The sequence below is a fragment of the Hypanus sabinus genome, chromosome 19 (genome assembly GCF_030144855.1).
Source record: "Hypanus sabinus isolate sHypSab1 chromosome 19, sHypSab1.hap1, whole genome shotgun sequence".
Taxonomy (NCBI): Eukaryota; Metazoa; Chordata; class Chondrichthyes; order Myliobatiformes; family Dasyatidae; genus Hypanus; species Hypanus sabinus.
Genome location: NC_082724.1, coordinates 5,323,442 through 5,350,024, shown reverse-complemented (window position 1 = coordinate 5,350,024; position 26,583 = coordinate 5,323,442). Strand labels below are relative to the sequence as shown.

Sequence of the window (26,583 nt, the reverse complement as noted above, 5' to 3'; positions counted from 1 at the left end):
AAACATGCAATTAAATTTAACCCTTTGGATGCTTATTTTTAATACAAATGCAACAGGAAACTGGTGCACTTCGAAAGATCTTAACTTCTTGGATTTGTTTCTGTTTTGGTGTGCATGTGGTATTTTATTTCCAACCTGCCCTGCATATCTGCAGAGCTTTCCGCAGTCCGTCACTTGGGAATGCACCTGATGAGGGGGGGGGGGAACAGAAAACCCCTCATGGGTCATTGCCTTTGTTATTATTGTTATTGTATTTTTATTTTTTCTCAGTTCAAGCTGGTAAAACCTGAGGTACGGGTGTAGCCAAGCACAGTAACTTCTCAAATGTTAGGACCTTTTCTCTTTTGGACTTTTTTGTTGTATTTAGTATTGTGACTATGAGATTTACCCAAGTATTGTGGTAGGACTAATTGTTTAATGCTATTGTGTAGTGGTTTTGGATTGATACTAGTTGTAGATATTACTATTGGGACAATGTATAGTCCATTCATGTTCCATAGTCTTTCAATTTCCTCTTTTTTCCGCATATTTCTGGTATATTTCACTTACTGAGCTCTGCATCCAATGTGTGTTTGGAATGGCTATATCTATTAAGTAATATGTTTATTCTGTAATATTTCCAGAAGGTTATTATGGATTGTCCTATCTATTGTTATATTATTATTAGAGATACAGAACAGTAACAGAACCTTCCAGCACAAAAAAAGCACTGTCCAATTACAACCATGTGACTAATTAACCTGCTAATCCCGATGTCTTTGGTACGTGGGAGGAAACTGGATCACCGGGAGGATACCCATATGGTCACAGGGAGAACGTAGAAACTCTTTACATACAGTGGCGGGATTTGAACCCATGTCACTGTCGCTGTAATACCATTATGCTAACTGCTACACTACCGTGTTTTACAGCATTTCATGATTCAGCTTACTTCAGACAATCTAAAGCAAACTGTCTGTTGTCCTGCAGGTTCACAAATTATTGACCTGATGATGTTAGTCATTGATGTGACAAAGGGGATGCAGACGCAGTCAGCAGAGTGCCTTGTCATCGGTGAAATTATGTGTCCACGGATGGTGGTGGTCCTGAACAAGATTGACCTCCTTCCAGAGGCAAAGAAACAGGTGTTGATAGACAAAATGACCAAGAAAATGCAGAAGACACTGGAGAATACAAGGTAAACTTTCTAAACACTCCTTCCTACCTTCTTGCACAAAACGTCCTGATGAAGGTCATAACCCAAAATGTTGACACTGCATTTCGCTGTATAGATGCTGCCTGACCTGCTGATTTCCTCCATCAATATGTGTTTGTTTTTCTGTATTTCCAACATCTGTAGAATCTCAAACACAAGAAAATCTGCAGATGCTGGTAATCCAAGCAACGCACACAAAATGCTGGAGGAACTCAGCAGGCCAGGCAGCATCTATGGAAAAAAGTAAACAGTTGGCCTTTGGGCCGAGATCCTTCATTAGGAGTGGGAAAAAAAGATGAGGTCAGAACAAGAAGGTGGTGGGGGGGGGGTGTAGGAAGACATGCAAGGTGGTAGGTGATGGGTGAAACTGGGAGGGGTGAGGGATTGGAGTAAAGAGCTGGGAAGTTGATTGGTGAAAGAAAGAAAGAAAGGGAAGGAGGATGAGCACCAGAGGGAGGAGATAGGCAGATAAGGAGATAAGGTAAATGTGAAATGGAGACACCTCTTTCTCTCTTTCTCCCTCGAGAGAGGGAGGAGCGGGGGAGGGGGGAGGGGAGGGTAGGGAGGGAGAGAGAGAGAGAGAGAGAGAGAGAGAGTGCGAGTGACTCACTCACTCTGTGGTATGTCGAATACCGGGTGAACAAGTAGTCCTTGGGGTAGCTGCAACTTTGCTCACGCTTGAGTGCTCAGTGGCGGGTGTCGATACTTCTTTTTCTTGCCGGTAGGCTGGGGGGATTCTTCCTTGCTGCTGCTTACACATGGGAGGGAGCGGAGCTGGGGGAGGGACTTTGGGGTTCTAACATTTAACTGTCATTCATTCTTTGGGGGCACTCCTCTTTTTGTGGTTGGTTGTGAAGAAAAAGCATTTCAGGATCTATATTATATACATTTTTCAGATAATAAATGTACCTTTGAAGAGGGAAACAGGAATGAGGAATCATGAATGGGAGGCAATTGCTGAAAGTTTGAGAAATCAATCTTCATGTCATCAGGTTGGAGGCTACCCAGACAGAATATAACGTGATGGTCCTCCAACCTGGATGTGGTCTCATTGGGACAGTAGGAGAGGCCTTGGACTGATGTCAGAATAGGGATGGGAAGCAGAATTGAAATGGGTGGCTACCAGGAGATCCTGCTTTTTCTGACAGAGCTTAGGTGCTCGGCGAAGCGGTCTCCCAATCTACGTCAGGTCTCACCGAGACACAGGAGGCCACACCGGGAATACTGGATACAGTAAATGACCCCCAACAGACTCACTGGTGAAGTGTCATCTCACCTGGAAGGACTGTTTGGGATCCTGAATGGTAGTGAGGGAGGAGGTGTAGGGGCATGTGTGGCATTTGTTCCGCTTGTGAGGATAAGTGCCAGGAGGGAGATTAGTGGGGAAGGATGAGAGGACAAGGGAGTTGCATCGAGAGCGATCCCTGCAGAATGCGAAAATTAGGGGGAGGGAAAAATGTGCTTGGTGGCGTGATCCTGTTGGAGATGGCGGAATTTTCTGAGAATTGTGTTCCAATCTCAAATATATTTCATGACATTTTCAACAAGACCATAATGCATCAGAGTTGAATTATGCCACTTGGCCCAACGAGTTTGCTCTACCATTCAATTGTGTCTGATTTATTTTCCCTTTCTACCCCATTCTCCTGCCTTCTCCCTGTAACTTTTGATGCCCTGACTAGTCAAGAACCTATCACCCAATAACTTGGCCTCCACAGTCGTCTGCGGCAATGAACTCCACAGATTCTCCATCCTCTGGCTAAAGAAATTCTTTCTCAGCTCTGTTATAAAGGAGTGTCCATTTATTCCGAGGCTTTGCTAACTCTCCCACTGTTGGAAACATTCTCTTCATGTCTGCGCTATTCAGACCTTTCAATATTTCTAGAGTATCTAGTGATAGATTTGTGGAGGGGAATAAACAGTTGACTATTCAGGCTGAGAACCTTCATCAGATTAGTTTCTTCTTAAATATTAGCAACACCAAGATCCCAAAATATTTTTCTCAACACCCATGAATCCTGATGAAGGAAATATTGAGATGGTTAAAAGAATTTACTCTATATGTTCTGATTGAATCACAGGTGTTACTAAGAATCTCGGCTCTCTGAGTCCTGTGTCAGAGGTTCCTTCAGGAGGGTGAACCCAGAGAAAACATCTGGCCCAGGTGGGGTACCTGGCCAAGCACTAAAGCCCTGTTCTGATCAAATGGCTGGAGCATTCACTGAGATCTTTAAACTCTCACTTCAACAGTCTGAGCTATCCACCTGCTTCAAGCAGGCTTCAATTACACAGTGCCTGTCTCAGTGACAATGATCTAGCAGCACTTATATCCACTGTGATGAAGTGTTTTGAGAGGTTGGTGATGAACTATATCAGCTTCTGCCTGAAAAGTGACTCAATCCTGGAACATCTGGATGGCAATGATGGTCAGGATGCTCTTTTTGGACTATAGCTCAGTATTCAATGCTATCATCCCCTAAAAGCTAACCAATGAGCTTCACGACCTTGGTCTCAATACCTCCTTTTGCAATTGGATCTTTGATTTGCTCACTTGCAGACCCCAATCCGTTCGGATTGGTAACATCTCCTCTACAATCTCCATCAGCACAGATGCACCGCAAGGCTTTGTGCTTAGCCCTGTCTGCTCTACTTGCTTTACATTTATGACTGTGCGGCTATGCACAGCTTCAATGCCATTGTTAAGTTGGCTGACACCACCACTATCAGTTGCATCAAAGGTGGTGCGAATCACCATATAGGAGGGAGATTGAAAACCAGGCTGAGTTGTGCCACAAGACCAATGTCTTAGTCAGTGTCAACAAGACCGAGGAGCTGTTTATTGACCAGAGGTCCTTGATCTACTCATTGGGAGATCAGACATGGAGCCATTCAGCAATCTTAATTTCCTCGATATTATCATTTCAGAGGACATGTCCTTGGCTTCGGAAGTGAAATTATGAAGAGAGCATGGCAATGCCTCTATTACCTTAGGAGTTTGCAAAGATACAGCATGACATCTAAAACTTTGACAAACTTCTATACATGTGTGGTGGAGAGTATATTGACTGGCTGCATCGCAGCCTGGTGTTGAAACACCAATGCCCTTGAACAGAAAATCCTACAAAAAGTAGTGGATACAGCCCAGTCCGTCATTGGTAAAGCCCTCTCTGCAATTAAGCACATCTATCTGAAGTGTTGTCACAGGAAAGCAACATCCATAATCAATGACCCCTTCACACAGGTCGTGCTCTCTTCTCAGTGCTGCCATCAGGTAGAAGGTACAGGAGCCTCAGGTTCAGGAACAGTTATTACCCCTCAACCATCAAGCTCTTAAACCAAAGGGGATAACTTCACTCGATTTCACTTGCCTATCACTGAAATGTTTCCACGAACTAAAGACTCACTTTCAAGAGCTCTTCATCTCATTTCCTTGATAATTATTGCTTGCTTGTTTGTTTGTTTGTTTATTTATTTATAATTTCTTTTCTTTTGTATTTTCACAGTTTGTTGTCTTTTGCACACTGGTTTTCCACCCTGTTGGGTACGGTCATTTATTAATTATTATGGTTGTTGGATTTAATGAATAGGGCAGCAAGAAAACAAATCTCAGGGTTGTATATAGTGACATATATGTACTTTGATAATATATTTATTAACCATTGTCCTTTCAATTAAATTTTTGGGATTTTGGTGATGCCAACAAGACCAGCATTAATTACCCACTGATAATCGTTGAGTGCTTGCTGGACTTTGCTGGGTAGATAATCTTTAAGAAGCGACCACAATGCTGGGTAGTAGGTAAGCCATTTCGTACGAAGATGGCATTTTAATGATTAAAGGTAAACTTTATTTGTCACATATACATCAAAACATGTAGTGAAATGTGCCTTTTATATCACATCAAATTATCGAGGATTGTGCTGATGATTTGGGATGGAAGGTTCTGCCTCAGAATAGAAGTTCGGGTGTAACTCATCCTTTTTGTATAGGTCATAACTTCTGCAGAAGAGATCTCAATGAGCCTGAACTCTGAAACCCTGCCCCCTGCACCAATTCCTCAGCCACACATTCATACGGGAAATCACCCTTTCTTACTCTCACTGGCGTGTGCCACACACAGCAGTCCAAAGCTTACTCCCCTGGAGGTCCTGCTTTTAAGCTTTCTGTCAAGCTCTCTATATTCTCTCTTCAGGACCTTCTCCCTTTTCCTGTCTATGCCATTGGTATCAATATGTACCACGAATTCTGGCTGCTCACCTTCCTTCTTTAAAGAACAGTGGGCCCGATCTGAGACACCTCTGAGCCTGGCACCTGGGAAACAACATGCCATCAGCATATCTCTTTCACGTCCACAGAAACTCCTGTCTGCTCCTGTAACTTTGGAATCCTCTGTCACCAATGCACTCTATTGTCCCACCAGTTCCCTTCTGAGCCACAGAGCAAGACTCACTGCCAGAGATCTGGTCACTGCAGCTTTCCCCTGGTAGGTCATCTCTGCTCCCTCCCAACAGCAGTATCTAAAATTATTTATTATTGAGGGGAATGGCCACAGGGGCACTCTGAGTATCCAACCATTTCCTTTCCCTCAGCTACATGCCTCCTCTAACTTAGGGGTGACTACAGCTGGAGTACCCCTATCCAGAATTCTTGGGACGGGAAGTGGTTTGGATTTTGGAATATTTGCATCTATATAATGAGGTACCCAGGAGATTTATTTATTTATTTGTTTCTTTCTTGAGATACAGCATGGAACAGGCTCTTCCAGCCCTTCAAGTTGTACTGCCCAGCAATCCCATGATTTAATCCTAACCTACTCATGGGGCAATTTACAATGACCAATTAACCTACCAATCACTATGTCTTTGGACTGTGGGAGGAAAACGGGAAGAACATGCAAACTCTTTACAGGCAGCAGCGGGAATTGAACCTGGGTCGCTGGTTTCATAAAGCATTGTACTGACACCACTACGTTACTGTGGGACCCAGGTCTAAACACGAAAACCAGTTGCAGAACATATACAGCTTATGTACAACTAGTGTGAAGCTCACAGAGTATACAGTCCACAGTTGGAGCTGAGTCTGACATGACAGAGCTGTAGGAGTTGAATGACTGCCCTCCACGGTGTTCCAATGCTGTGACTGGGTTCAAATCTGCCACTGATTTCAAACAGCTGCCCGTTCCATGGCAACAATGGCAGGTGAGGGGTAGGAGTTGTTTTATTTAATATTTTTAATAATCTTGTGCATGAAGCAATAACATGTACATTGAACCTTCAGAAAGGTAAGCTATCACTACCTCAGCCACCCAGATGGACAGTCAGTGACTGTTTGGTATTACCATCAGTCCCGATTCTGAATTTATGTGCTACCGGTAAGCAGTCTTTGTCTCGTTGGTCACGCGTATTGATGCAGCCGTTCAGTCTGTTAGATTTTTATCAGTAATGATCTTGGCAAACTCATCAATGAATTTCCCTACTGTTTCATTATCAGCAGATGCTTTATCACACAAATCTTTAGAAATTTATTGCTGTGCCTTTTCTTAAATCTTTGCAAACAGCCTGCTGAATATTCACAGTTGCCTTCAATTTTCAGTTCATCGTGATAGATCTTTGCTTGTTTCATGATCAGCATGCCATTAAGCAGCATATGTTCACTCTGATGCTGATGAATCCTCTCTTTCAACCAACGATCGAAGTCTTCATTTTTCGCTTTGTGATGCGTTTTTCTATTTTTCATTAACTTCTGTTCATTACACATGAAGATCACTTCTCAGAACTGTCTGTGCTGTGCAAGACCTGGGAACCTTACCAGCGCCATGTGGAATTTTCCATTTTTGACATCATGTCAGCATTTAAAATATGTCTGGATTTTGGAAGTTTTAGGATTTTGGATTTTTGGATACTTAACCTGTGCCTTCCTATAGTTCCTGTCTATCACCTCCTCATTCTCTCGTATGCAGCTCCAGTTCCTTAACATGGTCTGTAAGGAGCTGCAGATATCCCCTTCTAATTGGTAAATTAGTTTATTATTGTCACACGTATAGTGAAAAATTTTGTTTTATGTATCTTCCATACAGATCATTTCATTATAATTATGCTTGAGGCAGTACAAGGGAAAACAATACCAGAATATAGAATGAAGTGTTACAGAGAAAGTGCAATGCAGGTAGACAATAAGGTGCAAGACCATAATGAGGTAGATTTTGATGTCTAGAGTCCACCTTTTGGTACTAGTCTTATATCAGTCAGACAGAAGGTGTTTTTGAGCCTCATGGTACACATTTTCAGGCTTTCATACCTTCTGCCTGGTGGGAGAGTGGAGCAGGGAGAATGCCCAGGGTAGGTGAGGTCACTGATTATGCCGGCTGCTTTGCTGAGGCAGCAAGACGAACAGACAGAGTCCATGGAGGGGAAGCTGATTTCTGTGCTGAGCTCTGCTTACAACTCTCTGCTGTTTCTTGTGGTCGCAGTTGCCATACCAAGCTGTGATGCATCCGGATAGGATGCTTTCCATGGTGCATTGAATCTTGCTGAGGGTCAAAGCTCTTTAGCCTCCTCAGGATGTCGAGGGCATTGATGAGCTTTCTTGGCCGTGGCATCTACCTGGTTGGACCATGATAGCCAATTTCCTGTGGAAACTAACCAATGATTTATTTAAATGGAAAATTCCTATAAACATTTGATATGCTCGTCCACATCTGAAGACAAAAATAGATTATTATTTTGGGTGGGTCCATTCAATGGAACATGAATTATAATGTAACTCGCTTCTCTTAAGGGTTCAGATTGTTAATCTCTCTTGTCTAAATACAGATTTGATTTTGTTTCCTTCATCTTTGCTTTTTTCTTATGATAACTTTTCTAACCTTTCCTTCTCTATTTCTTTTCTTCCAAGAGATGTGGCCAGAGCGTAATTTTATTATACTTCTCTCTGCTTCCCTGTTTCCAAATAAAACAACCGTTTCAGGTCCTCCCAGTGGAATTTCTGTGTTTCAGCTGGGATGAATTCAAAATGAAATGAGTGGAAGCCAAAAATGTTAACTTGGAAATAGTCAATGGACTGGGAAAGGACTGTTTCAGTCGTGTATTGTACATCAGCAATGAGCCAGTATGAAACATGAGCCCATCTGATGTTTATCCTGGCTGTTTAATTAGAATATGTGAAGGACCCTTTACTCCTTGCTCTTTTGCTCTCCTGCAAGAAATGTGTGAGTGTTCTTTTTGTGTGATATTCTTCTTCTTCTTCATTTGTTTTCAGATCCTATTGTTTTTCAGTATCTCATCTTCCATTTTCTTCACCATTTCCTTGGTAATTTTCCCTTGCTTACTTTGTCCTCCTTATCAGAATCAGAATCTGGTTGAAAATCCCTGAAATATGTTGTGAAACTTGTTAACTTTGCAGCAGTACTACAATGTCATGCTAAATAAATTTGGGGGGAAAAAGAATTACAGTAACTGTATATGTATATTAAATTGTTAAAATAAATAGTGCAAAAACAGAAATTTTAAAAAAGTAGTGAATTAGTGTTCAACGTCCATTTAGAAATTGAATGGCAGAGTGGAAGAAGCTGTTCCCGAATCACTGAATGTGTAACTTCAGACCTCTGTACCTCCTCCCTGGTGGTAGCAATGAGAAGAGGTCATGTTCTGGCTGATGAGGGTTCCTTTATAATGGACACCGCCTTTCTGAGGCACCATTCCTTGAAGTTGTCTTAGATACAATGGAGGCTAGTGCCCATGATGGAGCTGACTAATTTTACAACTTATTTTCTAGATATTGCTAGTTAGTAGCAAGTGGTCTTCTAACCCTTCTCTCATTGTCAGTCCTCAAATATACCAACCCATTTAGTTTTAAGTTGGTAAATTGTCACACGTATCAAAGTACAGTGAAAGTCCTGCATACTGGCCATAGAGATTAATTCATTACAACAATATGCGGTATAGTAGCATAGTGGTTAGCACAACACTTTACAGTACAGATGACATGAGTTCAATTCCCACTCTGCCTGTAAGGAGTTTGTATGTTCTCTCCATGTGGGTTTCCTCCGGATGCTCCAGTTTACTCCCACAATCCAAAGATGTACCAGTTAATGGTTAAATGGTCATTGCAAATTGTTCCATTATTAGGCTAGGATTAAAGCAGGGAGTTGCTGGGTGGCGTGGCTTAAAGGGCCTATTCCACGCTGTATTTCGATAAACAAAAGATATGTAAATAAAATGGAAGGTAAAGAAAAATATTGAATGCCGAATAAACCATTACAGTGAGAGAAATTGCAGTGCAGGTGACAGTAATACGCAAGATTATAATGAGGTAGATTGTGAAGGAACTCAGCAATGTTTCAGGCTGAGGCCCTTCATTAGGACTGGAAATAGAAGGGGGAAGTTATCGGAATAAGAAGGTATGGGAGGAGAACAAATTTGAAGGTGATAGGTGAAGCCAGGTGGGTGGGTGAGGGGTGGATAAAGTAAGAAGCTGGGAAGTGATAGGTGGAAAAGGCAAACAGCTGAAGAAGAAGAAATCTGATAGGAGAGGAGAGTGGATGATGTGAAAAAGGGAAAGAGGAGAGGAACCAGGGAAGAGGATAGGCAGGTGAGGAGAAGAGGTAAGAGGCCAGAGTTGGGAGATGAAGAGCAAAGAGATTTATTTATTTTTAAATTTTTCTTTCCTATCTGTATCCTCTAGAAACAAAAAAGTGCATTTATATAGCAACAAAAATAGAAGATAGAATGCACTACATACAAGCTGTATAACTGAACCACAGAAGGAAATATTCAGACGTTTGCATGAATTTACATGATAATACAGTTATTACATAGAACAGTACAGCACAGTACAGGCCCTTTATCCTACAATGTTGTGCTAACCTTTTAACCTACTCCAAGATCAATCTAATGCTTTCCTCCCACATAGTCTATCATTTTTTCTTACATCCACACGTCTATCTAAGTCTCTTAAATCTAAGATATCTGCCTCTACCACCACTCCTGGCAGACACCCTCCACTCTCTGTGTAAAAAAACTACTTTTGACATCCCTCCTATACTTTCCTCCAACCACCTCATATTACACATTTCAGCCCTGAGAAAAAGGCAAAGCCTGTCTGCCATCTTATGCAGCTCTATCAAATGATCTCTCATCTTCCTTTGTACCAAAGAGAAGCACCCTGGTTCTCTCAACCTATTCTCATAAGACATGCACTCCAATCCAGGCAGCATCCCGATAAATCTCTTCTGCACTCTCTGTAAACCTTCCACATCCTTTCTATAATGAGATGACGTGAACAGAACACAATACTCCACTTGCAGTTCTGATTCTAGTCGACCAATGATTTAGTGTTTATTGAAGTTTAAAGTACAAAAGAGAGGTTTAAAGTCAGAATTCCAGAGTTTATGGCCTTAGGGAGATTAATTGAATGAAGAGCAGAGGCTGGAATTAGAGGAGCACAGATCTTGAAAGTGGCCAGGATGGAAGAGATGGAGGAGCAAGATGGGGTGAGACAGTGGCTTCTCAATATGAATAAACATTTAATTTTAAAGACAGAGGTGTTTCCTCCAAACACTGAAGTTTTCATTTTGCAAACGGACGATGTCTCTGGATATATTAATGTACCTCTAGATTCCTGCTCCTAATGAAGCTGTATTCTGTGTTAAGTTTAGTTTGAAAAATAACCCTGCACTTCTTCACTCTGAAAGAAATTAAAACAAAATGCCTTTGGGGCTTGAAGACTCCTGAAGGTATCTGCAGAGATTGAAAGATGTCCTGAAAGCGTTTTCTGTTAGGTTATAAAAGATGAATTGTTGTATTGTTCTTGTGATATTACCATGGTCCTACTGAATTTGCATGACCAAATGTGCAGAGTTCAAAATTTGTTGTTCTAATTGCCCCTGTAGGGTTCAGTTGAGTTTTTTTTTGCCTGTGCAGATGTAGATATCTAATTTATTAATTTACATTTTAGTATACCCTGCCTGTGGGCAAACGTTGAACTCCAAATAGCCTGTTACATTTGAATAGGTTTGGAATGGAAATGTATTTAGCAATAAGGGATATAATGTTATTTGTGGAATACATCTTGTTTAAATTGCAAGTTAATCCACTTACGTAGTAAATGTCCCCCTTTACTTTCTGGGGTGGGGAATCAATTCTCATGTGCTTTGTGTAATGTAACAGTTGTCTTCTCAAGCAAGCCAGCTCTGTTTAATATTTTAGCAAATTTGGTAAATTGTGAAGATTTTATGTGGTTAGATCCACTTATCATGGCAATTGGTATGAAATAAAAAACAAGGACTAAAACCCAGCAATTCTCTTTTAAGCACAAAGTGGCTCTTCCTGTAAACAATTTATGTATAGTAGTTGAAGCATAAAAATGGCCTTTATATAAACTATTTACCTATCTGAAGTGTTTAATCCTTTCATTTTTTTCTTTGACCACGAGTGACATTTTTAATGAGCCAGTTTGTTTTCATGAACAACCTTTAACACGAAGGAAATTGTTCCCTGCTCCTGTTTGCTTCCTGAGCATGGCGTGGTTGCATCACAACCTGGTGTGGGAACACCAATACCCAGGAACAGAAAAGGCCACAGAAAGTAGGGCACCATGGTAGTGTAGCAATTAGCATGACACAATTACACCTTGGGGTATCACACACAAAATGCTGGTGGAACGCAGCAGGCCAGGCAGCATCTATAGGAAGAAGCGCTGTTGACGTTTCGGGCCGAGACCCTTCATCAGACACCTCGGGGTATTGGAGTTTGGAGTTCAACTTCAGTGTCCTATGTATACACTCCTCCTGTGTGCCCCAGCGTTTCCTCTGGGCTCTCCAGTTTCCTCCCACAGTTCAAAGACATACTGGTTAGTAGATTAATTTCCCTGTGATTGTAGGCCTCCGTTAGTCTTGATAGACCATGGATTTGCACCTTGGAAAGTTTCCAGGGCGCAAACCTGGGCAAGGTTTTTTGTTATGGAAGAGCAGCAGTTGCCCAAACTGCAAGTCTCCCCTCTCCACGTCACCAATGTTGTCCAAGGGAAGGGCATTAGACCCTGTGATTAGGCTAGCACTGAATGGGGTGGGCCATTGGGCCAGAAGGGCTTGTTCCACGCTGCATCTCTAAATAAATAAAAATAAAATTATAAAGTGGTGAATCTGGCCCAGTCCATCACAGGCAAAGCCCTTTCCAGCAGTGAGCAAGTTTACATGGAGCGCTGCCACAAGAAAGCAGCACCCATCATCAAGACCCGCACCATTCTGGTCACGTTCTTTTCTCACTACTCCCAGCGGGAGGTACAGGAGCCTCAGGTCCCAAACTAGCAGGTTCAGGAACAGTTATCGTCAGGCTCTTGAACCAGAGGCAGTAACTTTACTCATCCCAACTCTAAACTGATTCCACAACCTATGGACTCCACAACTCATATGCTCAATATTTATTTATTTATTATTTTGTTGTTTTTGTTTTCTGCTTTGTATCTACACAATTTGTTGTCTTTTGGACATTGGTTGCTGCTCTCTTTGTTGTGTACAGTTCTTCACTGATTCTGTTGAGTTTCTTTGTATTTACTGTGAATGCCCACAGGAAAATGAATGTCAGGGTTGTATATGTGACACCTATGTACTTTGATAATCAATTTACTTTGAAGTTTAACCTTTATATTTCAATATAATTATTTAGGCATCATTTTTGGATGTTGTTCTTTGTTGCATGTCATGCCCTGACCAACACACCACAGCAGATTCCTAATACTTGTAAATGTACATGGTAAATAATGTTGATCTTTGATCCTTAACCATTTTGGGTTTTATTTATTTATTTATTGAGATACAGCACAAAGTAGGTCCTTCCAGTCCTTCATTCCTGGCTTCCCAGCAACCCCTGATTTAATGCTAGCCTAATTATAGGACAATTTACAAAGACCAGTTAGCTTACCAGTCGGTACATCTTTGGACTGTGAGAGGAAACATGAGCACCCAGAGGAAACCACACGGTCATGGGGAGAACGTACAAGCTCTTTACAAACAGCAGCGGGAATTGAACCCAGGACACTGCTACCGTAAAGCGTTGTGCTAACCATTACATTATCCTTTTGTTCGCAAAAAGCCGGTAACAAAACTAAATTTTCACTTTCACGATTTTCTGTGTTTAAAATATGTAAGCTTTAATGTGTGAGAAAGGCTTTGCTCCTTTTATAATAAGGAATAATAATTTGAAAAAAATTTAACATGTTGAGCATTTAGTCATTAATTTTGCACCAGTTTCCAGGTCATGATTACAGAAATAACAATGTAATTATCTAATTTTAGTTAAAATTCATGGACCTTGCTATCAGTCTAAATAAAACATGACCTTTTTATTTTAAATCAAGAGAAAATCTGCAGATGCTGGAAATCCAAACAACACATACAAAATACTGGAGGAACTCAGCAGGCCAGGCAGCATCTACAGAAAAGAGTAAACAGTCATTGTTTCAGGCCAAGACCCTTCATCAGGACTGATAGAGGGTCTCAGCCTGAAAAGTCAACTGTTTACTCTTTTGCTGCCTGGCCTACTCAGTTTCTCCAGCATTTTGTGTGTGTTGCTTTTATTTTAAATGTCATCTTAAAACTCTTCTTTCTCCTTTGGCACACATATCACGTCAGTGTAGAGAATGGTTTTTACCTATTTGGAAGGGTCTGTCATGAAGCAAGAAACAGCCTTCTCTAAACACAAAAGGTTCTGCAGATGCTGGAAATCCAAACAACGCACAAAATACTGGAGATACTCGGCAGGTCCGGCAGCATCTATGGAAATGAATGAACAGTCAATGTTTCAGGTTGAGACCCTGTGAAGGACTCGGATACAGTCCAGTCCATTGCAGGCAAAGTCCTCCCCACCATTGAGTGCAGCTACAAGGAACGCTGTTACAAGAAAGCAACATCCTTCATCAAGGACCCCAACATCCAGATCCTGATCTCTTCTCACTAATACCTCAATGTCCAGGAACATTTATGACCCTTCAACCATCAGGCTCCTGAACCAGCGTGGGTAACTTTACTCACCACAACAATGAACAATTCCACAAGCTAAGGATCCACTTCCAATGACTCTATAACTCAAGTTCTCAGTCGTATTTACCTGTTGATTTATCTACTTATTCATTTTTTATTTGTTGGTTCTTCATCAGCCTTTACTTATGTATAGTTTCTCATAAATTCTTTTGTATTTCTTTATTTTCCTGTAAATGCATGCAAGAAATAAATATATGAATCAGAATCAGGTTTAATATCAACTGGCATATTTCATGAAATGTGTTGTTATGCGGGAGTAGTACATCGTAATGCATAATAAAAACGGTAAATTACAGTAAGGGGTATGTGTACATTTAAAAAGTTAAATTAAATAAATAGTGCAAGAAGAGAAATAAAAAGTAGTGAGGTAGTGTTCGTGGGTTCAAAGTCCATTCAGAAATCAGATGGCAGAGGGGAAGAAGCTGTTCCTGAATCACTAAGTGTGTGTCTTTAGGCTCCTGTATCTCTTCCCTGATGCTAGCAATGAGAAGAAGGCATGTCTTGGGTGGTGGGTGCTGCCTTTTTGAGGCATCACTCCTTGACGCTGGATGCTGGGGAGGCTGGTGCCCAAGATGAAGTTGTCTAAGTTGGCTAACTGATGACATATATGACCAATTTACTTTGAACTTCACTTTGACTTCAACAGTATCACTCTATAGAGCTATTCATACCTGATCAGGCAAGTGTGCAGGGCCTTCCTTCCCTGTGAGATAGAGCTTTCTTGCAGCCTGCATCCCACAGCTCTGTTCCACTGCTAATCCCACGTTTCGGGTGGGTTCTCGGGAATTACCTCAGAGTTTGTGGAGAATGTAAGTTTGATCTCACTGTGTGCAACTTCCATTTTCACTCATTCAGCGAATACAGTGCTGATGGTAAAGTCACCATTGCTTGTGGATGAGCAAGTGGTGGTGAGTGAATATCTTGGTATTTCTTTATTATTATTGTCACATGTTCCAAGATACAGTGCAAAGTTTGCCTTGCACATTTTTCATACAGATCAGATTATTACACAGTGCACTGAATTAGAATAAGGTGAAACAGTAACAATGCCCACCAAGAGGACCACAACTTCGTCATAGGGTTTGGAGATTTGTGTAGATCAATGACCCGGAGAGCTCTGTTGGCTGGAGTCTGGGCTTTATGCTTTGGTTCTTGGTAGGGACACCCATGCCAAACAGGTCAAAGGATAGAGGCCAGACTAAGAGTGGTCTATCAATCCTCCAGGCAGGAGTGGGGTTCAGCTCAGGGCCAACAACCCTGACTGGGAAAACAAAATTGTTAGAGAAACAACAATGAAGAATCCTTCTACCTCTGAGTGTGATGGTATTCCCCAGGACCTGCATGACAGACAGTAGAGAAAACCGGAGGAAGCTACTGATACAATGAAGGAGGTCCTGAACACCAGCAGAGATGGAGTACCTACGTTGCTGCCCAGCAGTGTAATGGGCAATACGTAGGTAAATAAAAAAATGCAGAATGAAGTATAAAAGCTGCTGGAAAAGTTTAGTACTGTAGTCTATGCAGTGGAAACAGTAACTGTTGTTTGAAAAGATGTGGTATGTAAAGACTATATCAGTAACTAAATTGTTATATCTTCTGACAGTGTAGTGAAGTTTACAGTCTAGCTTTACCCACCGTCGAGGACATCTTCAAAGGTGATACCTCAAGGAGGCACCATCCAAGACATGCCCTCATCTCCTCAGGGAGGAGATACAGGATTCTGAAAATCCACAGTAACATTTTACGAACAGTTCCTTCCCCACCTCTATCAGATTTTTGAATGACCTATGAACCCATGAAAAATACCTCACTCACTATTTTGCTCTCTTTTTGTATTACTTATTTATTTTAAAAATATATTTGTATTGCAATTTATACTAATTTTGATGTATTGCACTGTTCTGCTGCCACAAAATGACAAAGTTCACATTTGTCAGTGATGATAGACCTGATTCTGATTCTGAATTAGATTGTAGTTGTGTAAATAAATAAACCTGATTAACTTAATAGTATTATTGAGTCATAGAAAAATACAGCACAGAAATAGGCCCTTTGGCCCATCTAGTCCATGCTTTGCTTTCTTCTTGTGGATATAAAGGAAGCCTTGGTGAGTTGCATCAGTGCATTGCTCCAGAACAGAGATGGAGAAACTCAGCAGGTCATTTTCTATTTCTGTACGTAACTATACATATTTTGGAATGCAATGAATTCTCTTGAGATTACGAATTAGCTCTTCTGGCACTTCAAGCCAAGAACAGGTATCGATTATAACTGACATTTCGGTGACAAACTTTGCCATCTTCTTCATGGATATTGCCTGGACATGTCTAGTCCGGTGATTTTATATCCCTGTATTCCATCCCTCCTTATCGGTCAGTCCTCGTCCAATCAGATCTCCATTCTCCCACCTTGTTTACAATTGAATTCCAGTTCTTACCTAGAGTGGCACCTCGTCTTTGTTAAAATTCTTTTCCTCTAGTTTTATTTCAATGGCTTTCTTTATCAGGTGATCCAAAAAGCCATTGGTAAGGCACAGTAGCTTTGTGTCATCGAAGTCAATCTTACGGGCATTGCGAATGCAGTGTTCTGCTACCACTGATTACTCCTGGTAACTTAAATGGATACACCTCCTGTGTTCCTTGGTGCAGATTTCCACTATGTGTCCCTTCTGGCCAATATGCACTGCTCTGTATCCACAAGGAATCCTGTAAATGCCAACCGACCTGATCCCAGGTCATCATATACACCCAGAAAGTACTGGAACCTTTTTCTCTTGAGATTGCTTGCATCCCTTTTAACATGCTCATAATAATGCATTAATCTGGTGGGTCCTCCAAGAGGACCACAACCTTGTACAGAGTTTGGAGGCTTGCATGTCTCAGTCACCTGGGCAGTTAAGTTGACTGGGACTGGGGCATTGTGCTTTGGCTCTTGGTAGAGTCACCCATGCCAAACAGGTCAAAGGATAGAGGCCAGACTAAGAGTGGTCCACCAGTCCTCGGGGGTTCTGTTCAGGACTAACAAACCTGACTGGTCAAAAAACCTTATAGAAACCGCAATGAAGAATCCTTCTATATCTGTGTGCGACGGTATTCCTGAGACTCCACCTGGGACTTGCATGGCTTGAATGAGTGAAAACCGAGAGGACCCCGAAGGGTGGAGGAAACGTGGGAGACTAAAGACAACTTGGCACTGTACCGTAAAGGCAGAAATGAGAACCCTGAGCCACACCTGGGGCACAACAGAGAAGATGGCCAAGGACAGAGATGGAAGACCTTCATTGCAGCCTAAGTGCCAGCAGTGTAACAAGCAAGACTCTGCAGACAGCCCAGGGCATCTGTAGATGTGAACTTCCCACTATTCAGGACATTTACAAAGACAGGGATGTGAAAAGGGCCCAAAGGATCATTGGGGACCCAAGTCACCCCAACCACAAACTGTTTCAGCTGCTACCATCCAGGAAACGGTACCTCAGCATAAAAGCCAGGACCAGCAGGCTCCGGGACAGCTTCTTCCACCAGTCCATCACACTTTTTCAATTCATGCTGATACAATTGTATTTCTATGTTATATTGACTGTCCTGTTATGCATATATTTATTATAAATCATATAAAATTATATATCATGTAAAATCATATAAAATAGAAATTTATGATAAATTTATTATAAATCACTATAAATTGCACATTGCACATTTAGATGAGAATGTAACGTAAAGATTTTTACTCCTCATGTATATGAAGGATGTAAGTAATAAAGTCAATTCAATTCAAAGCAGTGAGTATGTAATCTGTTGTGAATGCATATGTACCTAATCTGGTGTCATCTAGCAACACACACAAAGTGCTGGAGGAACTTAGCAGGTTAGGCAGCATCTATGGAGAGGAACAAACAGTCGATGTTTCAGACCAAGACCCTTCATCATTCTCTTTGACTGACGAAGAAACCCTTTATTCTCCTCAATAGATGCTGCCTGACCTGCTAAATTCCTCCAGTACTTTCTGTGTGATGCTCTGGATGCCCGGCATCTCCAGAATATCTTGTGTTCATCCATCCTCCACTATCTTGCTTTATTTTCCTGTCCTTGGCCAGGGTTTTTGTGTTGCTCTTGACTCCTAGCAAAGTTTATCAATCAAGGCTGGAGTTCATGACCTATTAGTAGAATACAGTTGGAAATTATCAAATTAACTTTGTTGCACTGATTAATGTTCAATTCTCTCACTCTAATATTGTATTGTTCTCTTTTCACAAATCACCATAGTGATTGAGAATGCACATAGACCCCCAAGTGCCAAACATTGTGTCTCATTGCACTCAGAAATGTTCCTGCAGAGCAGTAGTCTGTGGAAGGATTACTCTTGGGTAATTAGATGCACACTAAAGCCTCAGAGTCAGCCAGTGAATGGGTGAAGTGTGGAAGTACTCATTGAAATGGTTCTCTATGTCACCAATTAAGTACAGACTTAAAATCAGCTATGTGACTCAGAAAGAATTGTAATTTTCATGTCTGTGTTTCTTCAGAAAAATGTTTCTCAGAATCATAGAGTCATATAGCACAACGGCACAGAAACAGGCCCTTTGGCCCATCTAGTCCATACTGAACTATTATCTGCCTAGGACCAGGTCCATTAACCCACACCTGGACTGTAGCTCTCCATGCTGCTCCCATCCCTGTTTGAATCAATTTGTTTCTAGAATTTTGCAAAGCTTTGGAGCCTTGTATTTCTAAGTGATGGAACTTGAAATTAGCGGAATCTCTTTATCACCTCTTGTGTGGCGCATGGCCAAGTGGTTAAGGCATTGGACTAGTGATCTGGATGTCGTGACTTCGAGCCCCAGCCAAGCAAGGCACTTAACCACACATTGCTCCAGTCCACCCAGCTGAAAATGGGTACTGGCAAAATGCTGGGGGTTAACCTCGCGATAGACTGACGTCCTATCTGGGGTTGGTGGGGGGGGGGGGGGAAGTATCGTACTCTCAGTCACTTCACGCCACGGAAACTAGCATAAGCACCAGCCTGATGAGCCTATAAGGCTCGGGACAGACTTTAACTTTCTTTATCACCTCATAAAGCAGGGGTTCACAAACTTTGGGTAAATGGACCCCTTGCTTTATGGTATTGGTCCATAGCATAAAAAAGTTTGCGATCCCCTGACATAAAGGATCATGGATATGGCTGAGGGAGTTGTACAAATATGATGATACAAATATGTACTCCATGAGATGCCAGAGGAAGTGGTTGAGGCAAGTACAATAGCAGCTTTTAAAATACAGATGGACGGGTGCATGGATTCGAAAGATTTTGAAGGTTACAGGCCAAACGGGGACTAGCTTTGATAGGGTAGCTTGGTCAGCATAGACCAGATGGGCTGAAGAGCCTCTTTATATGTGTATTAACTCTGCAACTCTATATCAAAGAAAAACCAAAGATGTTTTGTAACTACAATAAGAACATGAAGATAACAAACTAAGCAGGCTGTTAGAGACCGAAACGGCACTTGGTGAAGGTGTCCTAACAAAATGGACATAATGCAAATATTATAAAGAGGTTGTATGAAATATTGAATGAGATCATCATCATTTTATGCTGCTGTCGTGATGTGGGTGATCAAGGTCCCATGACCATGATTGTTCTTGGCAAATATTTTTTTTTACAGAAGTGGTTTGCCATTGCCTTCTCCTGGGCAGTGTCTTTACAAGAGGGGTGACCCCAGCCATTATCAATACTCTTCACAGATTGTGTGCCTGGTGTCAGTGGTCATATAACCAGGACTTGTGATATGCACCAGCTGCTCATGCGGCCATCCACAATCCGCTACCTGCTCCCATAGCTTCATGTGACCCCAGTTGGGGGGCTAAGTAGGTGCTACACCTTATCCAAGGGTGACCTACGGCTAGTGGAGGGAAAGGGCACTTTTCACCTCCTTCAGTAGTGATGTATTGCCATACTGCCACTCATTTAGAAGAAATGCACATAATAAAATATCATTACTAAGGAGTTTAATATTTATGAATGGAAAATTCCAGGCTGTTAAACAAGAGTCAGGAAGGAAATTGCAGAGGATGTGACCATCATTTTCCAATCTTCCCTTGCTGCAGGAGTGGTACCAGAGGATGAGTGGACTGATATTGTGGCCTTGTTGTACCAAAAGAGAATAATTTAATTCCAGTTAGTTTAATCTTAGTAAGCAAATTATTGGCCCAGTTCTAAGGGACAACCTTAATTTATATGTGTACAAATGCCTTGGGGACAGTCAAGTGTGGATCTGTTAAGTGAAATTTAAACTTCAAAGTAAATTTATTATCAAATTGTGTATATGTTACCATACACTATTTCCAGATACATTATCTTACAGGCATTCACAGGAAAAGTAAAGAAATACAGTTGAATCTATGAAAAACCACAGAGAGACAAAGATTATCAACCAATATTTAACAGAAGACAAACTGTGTGCAAATAATAAAAAATAAAACCAAGAACATGATTTTGTAAAGAATCCTTGAAAGTGAATTTGTAGATCATAGAAGCAATGGTGAGTGAAGTTATTCACGTTGGTTCAGGAGCCGGGTGGATGTGGGTAATAGGTTGCATCTGAATGATCGATTTGTCTGGTATGGAGGGCCACTGCATGGAAAAAGCTGCAGAAAGTTGCAAACTCAGTCAGCATTATCATCGGCACTAGCCTCCCAGCAACGAGACATCTTCAAAAGACGATTAACTCAAAAAGGCAGCATCCATCATGACAGATCCCCATTTCACAGGACATGCGCTCTTCTCATTGCTACTAGCAAGGAGATACAGGAGCCTGAAGACACGCACTCAATGTTTCATGAACATTCCACTTTACCAACAGATTTCTGAATGGGCATTGAACCCATGAACACTTCCTCAATTCTTTTTTCCCTCTCTTATGCACTACTTATTTATTTTATTAAACTGTATATGCTTCTTATTGTAATTTATACTCTTTTATTATGTATTACAATGTACTGCTGTCGCAAAACAACAAATTTCACTACATATGTCATTGATTTATTAAACCTGTTACTGATTCTGAGGTAACTGAAGAGATTGTGGAGGCATTAGTAATGATCTATAAAGAATCACCAAATTCCCAAGGATTGTCACTCTACTCTTTAAGAAGGGAAGGAGGCAGAAGAAAAGAAATTACCAGTTAGCCTGACTTTGGTGATTGGGAAGATGTTGGAGTCTGTTATTAAGGATATGTTTTCAGAGTATTTGGAGGCAAATGATAAAATAGCTCAAAGTCAGTATGGTTTCCTGAAGAGGAAATCTTGCTTGACTTATCTGTTAGAATTCTTTGAGGAAATAATAGGCAGGATAGATAACAAAGAATTGGTAGATGTTTTTTATTTGGTTTTATACAAGGCCTTTGACAAGGTGCCACATATGAGGCTGCTAAACAAAATAAGAGCCCAAAGTACAGTATTACAGGAAAGATACTAGCATGGATAGAAAATTAGCTGGTTGGCAGGAGCAAAGAGTTGGAATAAACGGGCCTTTATTTGTTGGCTTCCTGCGATTAGTGGTATTCCACAGGGGTCCATATTGGGGCTGCTTCTTGGATAATAGAATTGTGACCAAGTTTATGGATGATACAAAAGTAGGGTGGAAGGGCAGGAAGCAGGGAATCTATCAAAGGTCTTTGACAGATGTGGAGAATAGGTGAAGAATATCGTGTAGGGAAGTGTATGGCCATGTACTTTGTTAGAAGGAATAAAGGCATAACTATTTTGAGAGGAAAACCTTGTCATTAGTCAAGAAGGACATGCCTTCTTCTCATTGCTACTATCAAGGAGGAGGTACAGGAGCCTGAAGACACACATTCAATGTTTCAGGAACAGCTTCTTCCGCTCTACTGTCAGATTTTTGAATGAACATTGAACACATGGACTCTTCTTCAGTATTTTTTTCTCTCTTTTGTACTACTTATTTAATTTATCTTATTTTAAACTGTCTTGAACTTTAAACTTCCTGAAGAGATTGAGACATGTAAGGCTCCCCACCCCCATTCTAACGACATTCTGCAGGAGCACCTTTGAGTGTCCTGTCTGGATGCATCGTTGTGTGGTATGGAAGCTGCAAGGCTCTGGGCCACAAGACCCTTCAGAGGACAGTAAAAAACACCAAGAAAATTGCCTGGGTCTCCCCCATCCCCCCTTCCCCATTACAGGGAGCATTGTAGACAAAAGGACTGAAGCATTGTTGAGGATCCCTACCATCCATCCCAAAATCTCTGACCCATTACTGTTAGAAAGGAGGTACAGGAGCATCAGGACTAGGTCTGTCAGACTGGTTAACAGCTTCTTCCCTCAGGCTGTGAGACTAATGAATACCCTGCCACCACTGTGGTCTTTTCACTCGGGCTGCAAAGCTGTTTACTGTTTCCCTGTGCTGTGCACTACTTGTATTTTGAATTATACTCATTTATGGTAATATTTTGTTTTACGTGCTGTGTGTGATATGTTTTGTGGGTCCACTGTGGTCTGGGGGATCGTTATTTCATTTGGTTGTAAGTATGTACAGTCAGATGACTATAAACTTGATCCTGAACTTTCATATGCTGTGTTGTTTCTTTTCAAACAAAAGGCTAAGGGTTGAGTATAAGATGAATACGCACTAACTAAATCTACCCTCACCCCAGGCGGCATGATAGCGTGACAGCTTTACAGCTCCTGTGATTGGAAATTGGAAGACTGGTGTCCAATTCCTACTGCTATCCTTAAGGATTTAGCACATTCTCCCTGGAACTGTGTGGATTTCTTTTGGGGGCTCCTGTTTCCTCCCACATTGCAAAGACTTTTGGGTGAGAGTTGGTAAGTTTTGGGCATGGTACTTTGGCAGTGGAAGTGTGACAAATAAAACTTGTAGGCTGCCCCCAGCACACCTCTGTGTTGTGTTGGTCAGTGATGTAAGGTGATGCATTTAATTGTGTTTCAATGTACATGTGACAAATAAAACTTGTAGGCTGCCCTCAGCACACCTCTGTGTTGTGTTGGTCAGTGATGTAAGGTGATGCATTTCATTGTGTTTCAATGTACATGTGACAAATAAAACTAACCTTCAATCTTTAAGAGGAACAAGTATGCAATTCAGCCAAGTGGCTTGCTCCCATGTAATTACACTTAAGGATACAGTTGTAAGGAACATCGTAGCAGAAGAGGAGTTTAGGGAGAGAATCCCAGATCTTAAGGCTTTGGCAGCTGAACGTACAGCCCACCTGCAGGGAAGTGATTACACTCATGGTTCCTTGGGGGGGGGGGGTCACGTATGGAGGAACACAAATATCCTGGAACGCTGCAGCGATAGATGAGGTTACAAATTTGAAGAGGGAGTGAGAGATCTGAAGGCAAGGATGAAACCTTAAAAATTATAGTGTTTTGTAATCAGAATGTGGTGAAGCATGAGTGATAGGGGACAAGAGTGGGTGGGAACCACATCACAGGTAGCTGAGTTCCGTGGAGAGTTAGGAGGAGGAAGGCCACCCACAAGAGAGACAACATAATCAAATTGAAGAAATGTAGGCAGTCTTCCCTGTCATAAAGTGCATTTTCTCAGAGGGGGAAACGAATTACTCCATTTTGCAACATGTGTTTTCATTTTTTTCACTTAATATTTAATGCGATTGTAAATGGTGCTTTGACATTATGACCTCAGTGGTTGAAAATGACAGAAATGCTTCAAATCCTAATCAGAACCTGTTATCCTTCGTTTTGGCAATCTTTAGATCCGGCATCCAGGTAAATATTGCATAAAGTTGGAAGAAACCTGGCATCTGTCACATACTTTAATCAACTCCTTATTAAACTATAAAGTTATCTTCCTGCTTTGAATGACAAACACTTTTCAATTAGTTATTTTCAGATTCTGAATTTCTCTGTGAAGTCTAGTTCTTTTAAGAGAAAGTATGTGACTGTGACTCTTTTATATTTAATATATCACTCAGTTTTTATCTCGAGAAATGTTCAACACTGATAGAGTCAAAGTTCAAAGTAACTTTATTATCAAAGTACATATATGTCACCATACACAACCCTGAGATTATCTTTTGGGTGTACTGTACTTAACAAGTCTATAGAGAAGTAACAGAATGAATGAAGGTCTATCCAACTAGGGTGTTCAACCAGAGTGCAGAGACAACATACTGTGCAAATGCAAAAAGAAGAAACAGTAATAATAAATAAATAAGCATTAAATATTGAGAACATGAGATGAAAGTGAGTCCGTTGGTTATGGAAACAGTTCAATGATGGGGCAAGTGAAGTTGAGTGAAGTTATCCCCTTTGGTTCAAGGGCCTGATGGTTGAGGGGTAGTAGCTGTTCCTAAACCTGGCGGTGTGAGTCCTGAGGCTCCTGGACCTTCTTCCTGATGGCAACAGCGAGAAGAGAGCATGTCCTGGGTGATGTCCCTGATAATTGATACTGCTGTCCTGCAACAGCGTTTTGTGTAGATGTGCCCAATGAGTAATTCAGCAATTTACACATCATGTCACTTAGGAGGTTGGGCGATGTATATTTTTGTGTAAGTTTACTGCTGTTGTATATGTGCTGTATGTGCCTTGTGCTGCATATAACGGTTGGTTCTAAGTTTTGCACCATGGAACGCTGGTTCATTTGGCTGTATTCATGGGTGTTTATGTATGGTTGAATGACAAACTTGTATCTGAAGGATACAGACCCCCCCCAGCCCAATGGTTCCATGCCAACCAAAGTGCCCATCCTATTAGTACCAGGTGGCATCCTAACATAGTGGTCTGCATAATGTTTTGCAGTGCAAGTGATCGAGGTTCAATTCCTGATGCTGTCTGAAAGGAGTTTGTATGTTCTCCCCATGACCATGTGGGTTTCCTCCAATTTTTTTCCCTCATTCCAAAGACATTCATTTGGGTTAGTGTTAGCACATTCTGTGTTTTTCCTCTATTCCTTATTGATAGCGGCAGGAATTAAACCCGGTTGGTGATCTCTGACACCGTAAAATGTTGTGTTAACTGCTGCAGTTAGGAGGTGGGTGACAGTCCAGTCCCCACCACCGTCTTGAGGATAACTGGCAGAAATAAGTTTCCAATCAAAGAATACTGCTGCCCTCCAACTCTATGACCATGTACTCACCCGGACTCACTACCTCAGCCGTGTATCCTTCCTGGGAACTTGTCCACTCTCCTCTCCTATCAGATTCCTTCCTCTCCAGCCCTTTACCTTTCCTACCCACCTAGCTTCACCATCAGCTTCCAGCCATTCCCCCTTCCCCTCCCCCCACCTTTATATTCCCCCTTCCTTCTTAGTCCTGCAGAAGTGCCTAGGTTCAAAACGTAGAATATTTGTTCATTTCCATAGGAGTTGCCTGACCTGCTGAGTTTCCCCAGCATTTTGTGTGTGTTGCTCTCGATTTTTAGCATCTGCAGAATTTCTTGTGTTTATGAAAGATAATTGCCTTCTTCATAGCAAACTTTAGTCCCAATGCTTTTCTCAACTTGACCTAGAACTTGTAATTACTTCCACATCCAGTCTAACCCATTGTTATAGATATAATGATCTTTAATGGGCGATTAATGTGTTTGAGTGTGAACCAATGAGTATTAATGGAGAGCACAGAGAAGAATAGAGAATTAAAAAAATCAAAGACCACTGACAATGCCAGTTGAGATCTCTAGGCACTGGTTTTAATGTTAGTAACTTCTCAGCTGTGCCTATTTACCAAGATACTTTGCATCTATTCAAAGGAGAAATAGATTAGATACAACCCTAGCTCTTGCCTATGTTCTGATAAATATTACATTGACACCTTGTAAGGTGATCACATTCGGCTCAAGATCTTGTGCGTATGTCTGACTGAAGCAAATTCCCTCACCCTCTCTCTTCAAGAACACAATTGTGGTAGCAATGCGGACAGTGTAACACTATACAGATTTTGTTTCAATTACCACTGCTGTCTGTAAGGAGTTTATACGTTCTTCTCATGAATGTGAGTTTCCTCCAACACTCTAAAGAGACGTACAGTGTGAGTTATGTTTAGTGAGTTGTGGATGTGCTACCCCTATCGGCTGCCCCAGCCTATCTCAGATTGTGTTTGTTGTTGACGCAAACAATGCTTTTCACTGCATGTTTAGATGTTTCAATGTACATAAAATAAATCTTCTATTTTTTAGAATTGATGCCAGGGTAGATGTGACAAATAAGGCTAATCTTATATATTTTTTTAGGGTTTGTGGCAGTGTAGAAGCTGTTGAGGCTTCCATTGGGTAGGGTTGAACATGGACGTTGCATCCCAGCTGTCTACGTGATACACAAGCCAGGGCAGTACAATATGGAGAGCCGCTGTTGCCCCTGC

The 26,583-nt window shown here is 41.4% G+C and overlaps 1 protein-coding gene across 4 annotated transcripts in view; it reads left to right on the top strand.

The window, feature by feature from the left end:
• The window catches only part of eefsec (eukaryotic elongation factor, selenocysteine-tRNA-specific), a 454,525-nt gene that overhangs the window by 124,872 nt on the left and 303,070 nt on the right, over nucleotides 1-26,583 (top strand). For all 4 annotated transcript variants that reach the window (XM_059943929.1, XM_059943928.1, XM_059943930.1 and 1 more), the window contains exon 2: nucleotides 970-1,177. In XM_059943929.1, the coding sequence (XP_059799912.1) occupies nucleotides 970-1,177 (208 nt within the window). The remainder of the gene's footprint in view (nucleotides 1-969; nucleotides 1,178-26,583) is intronic.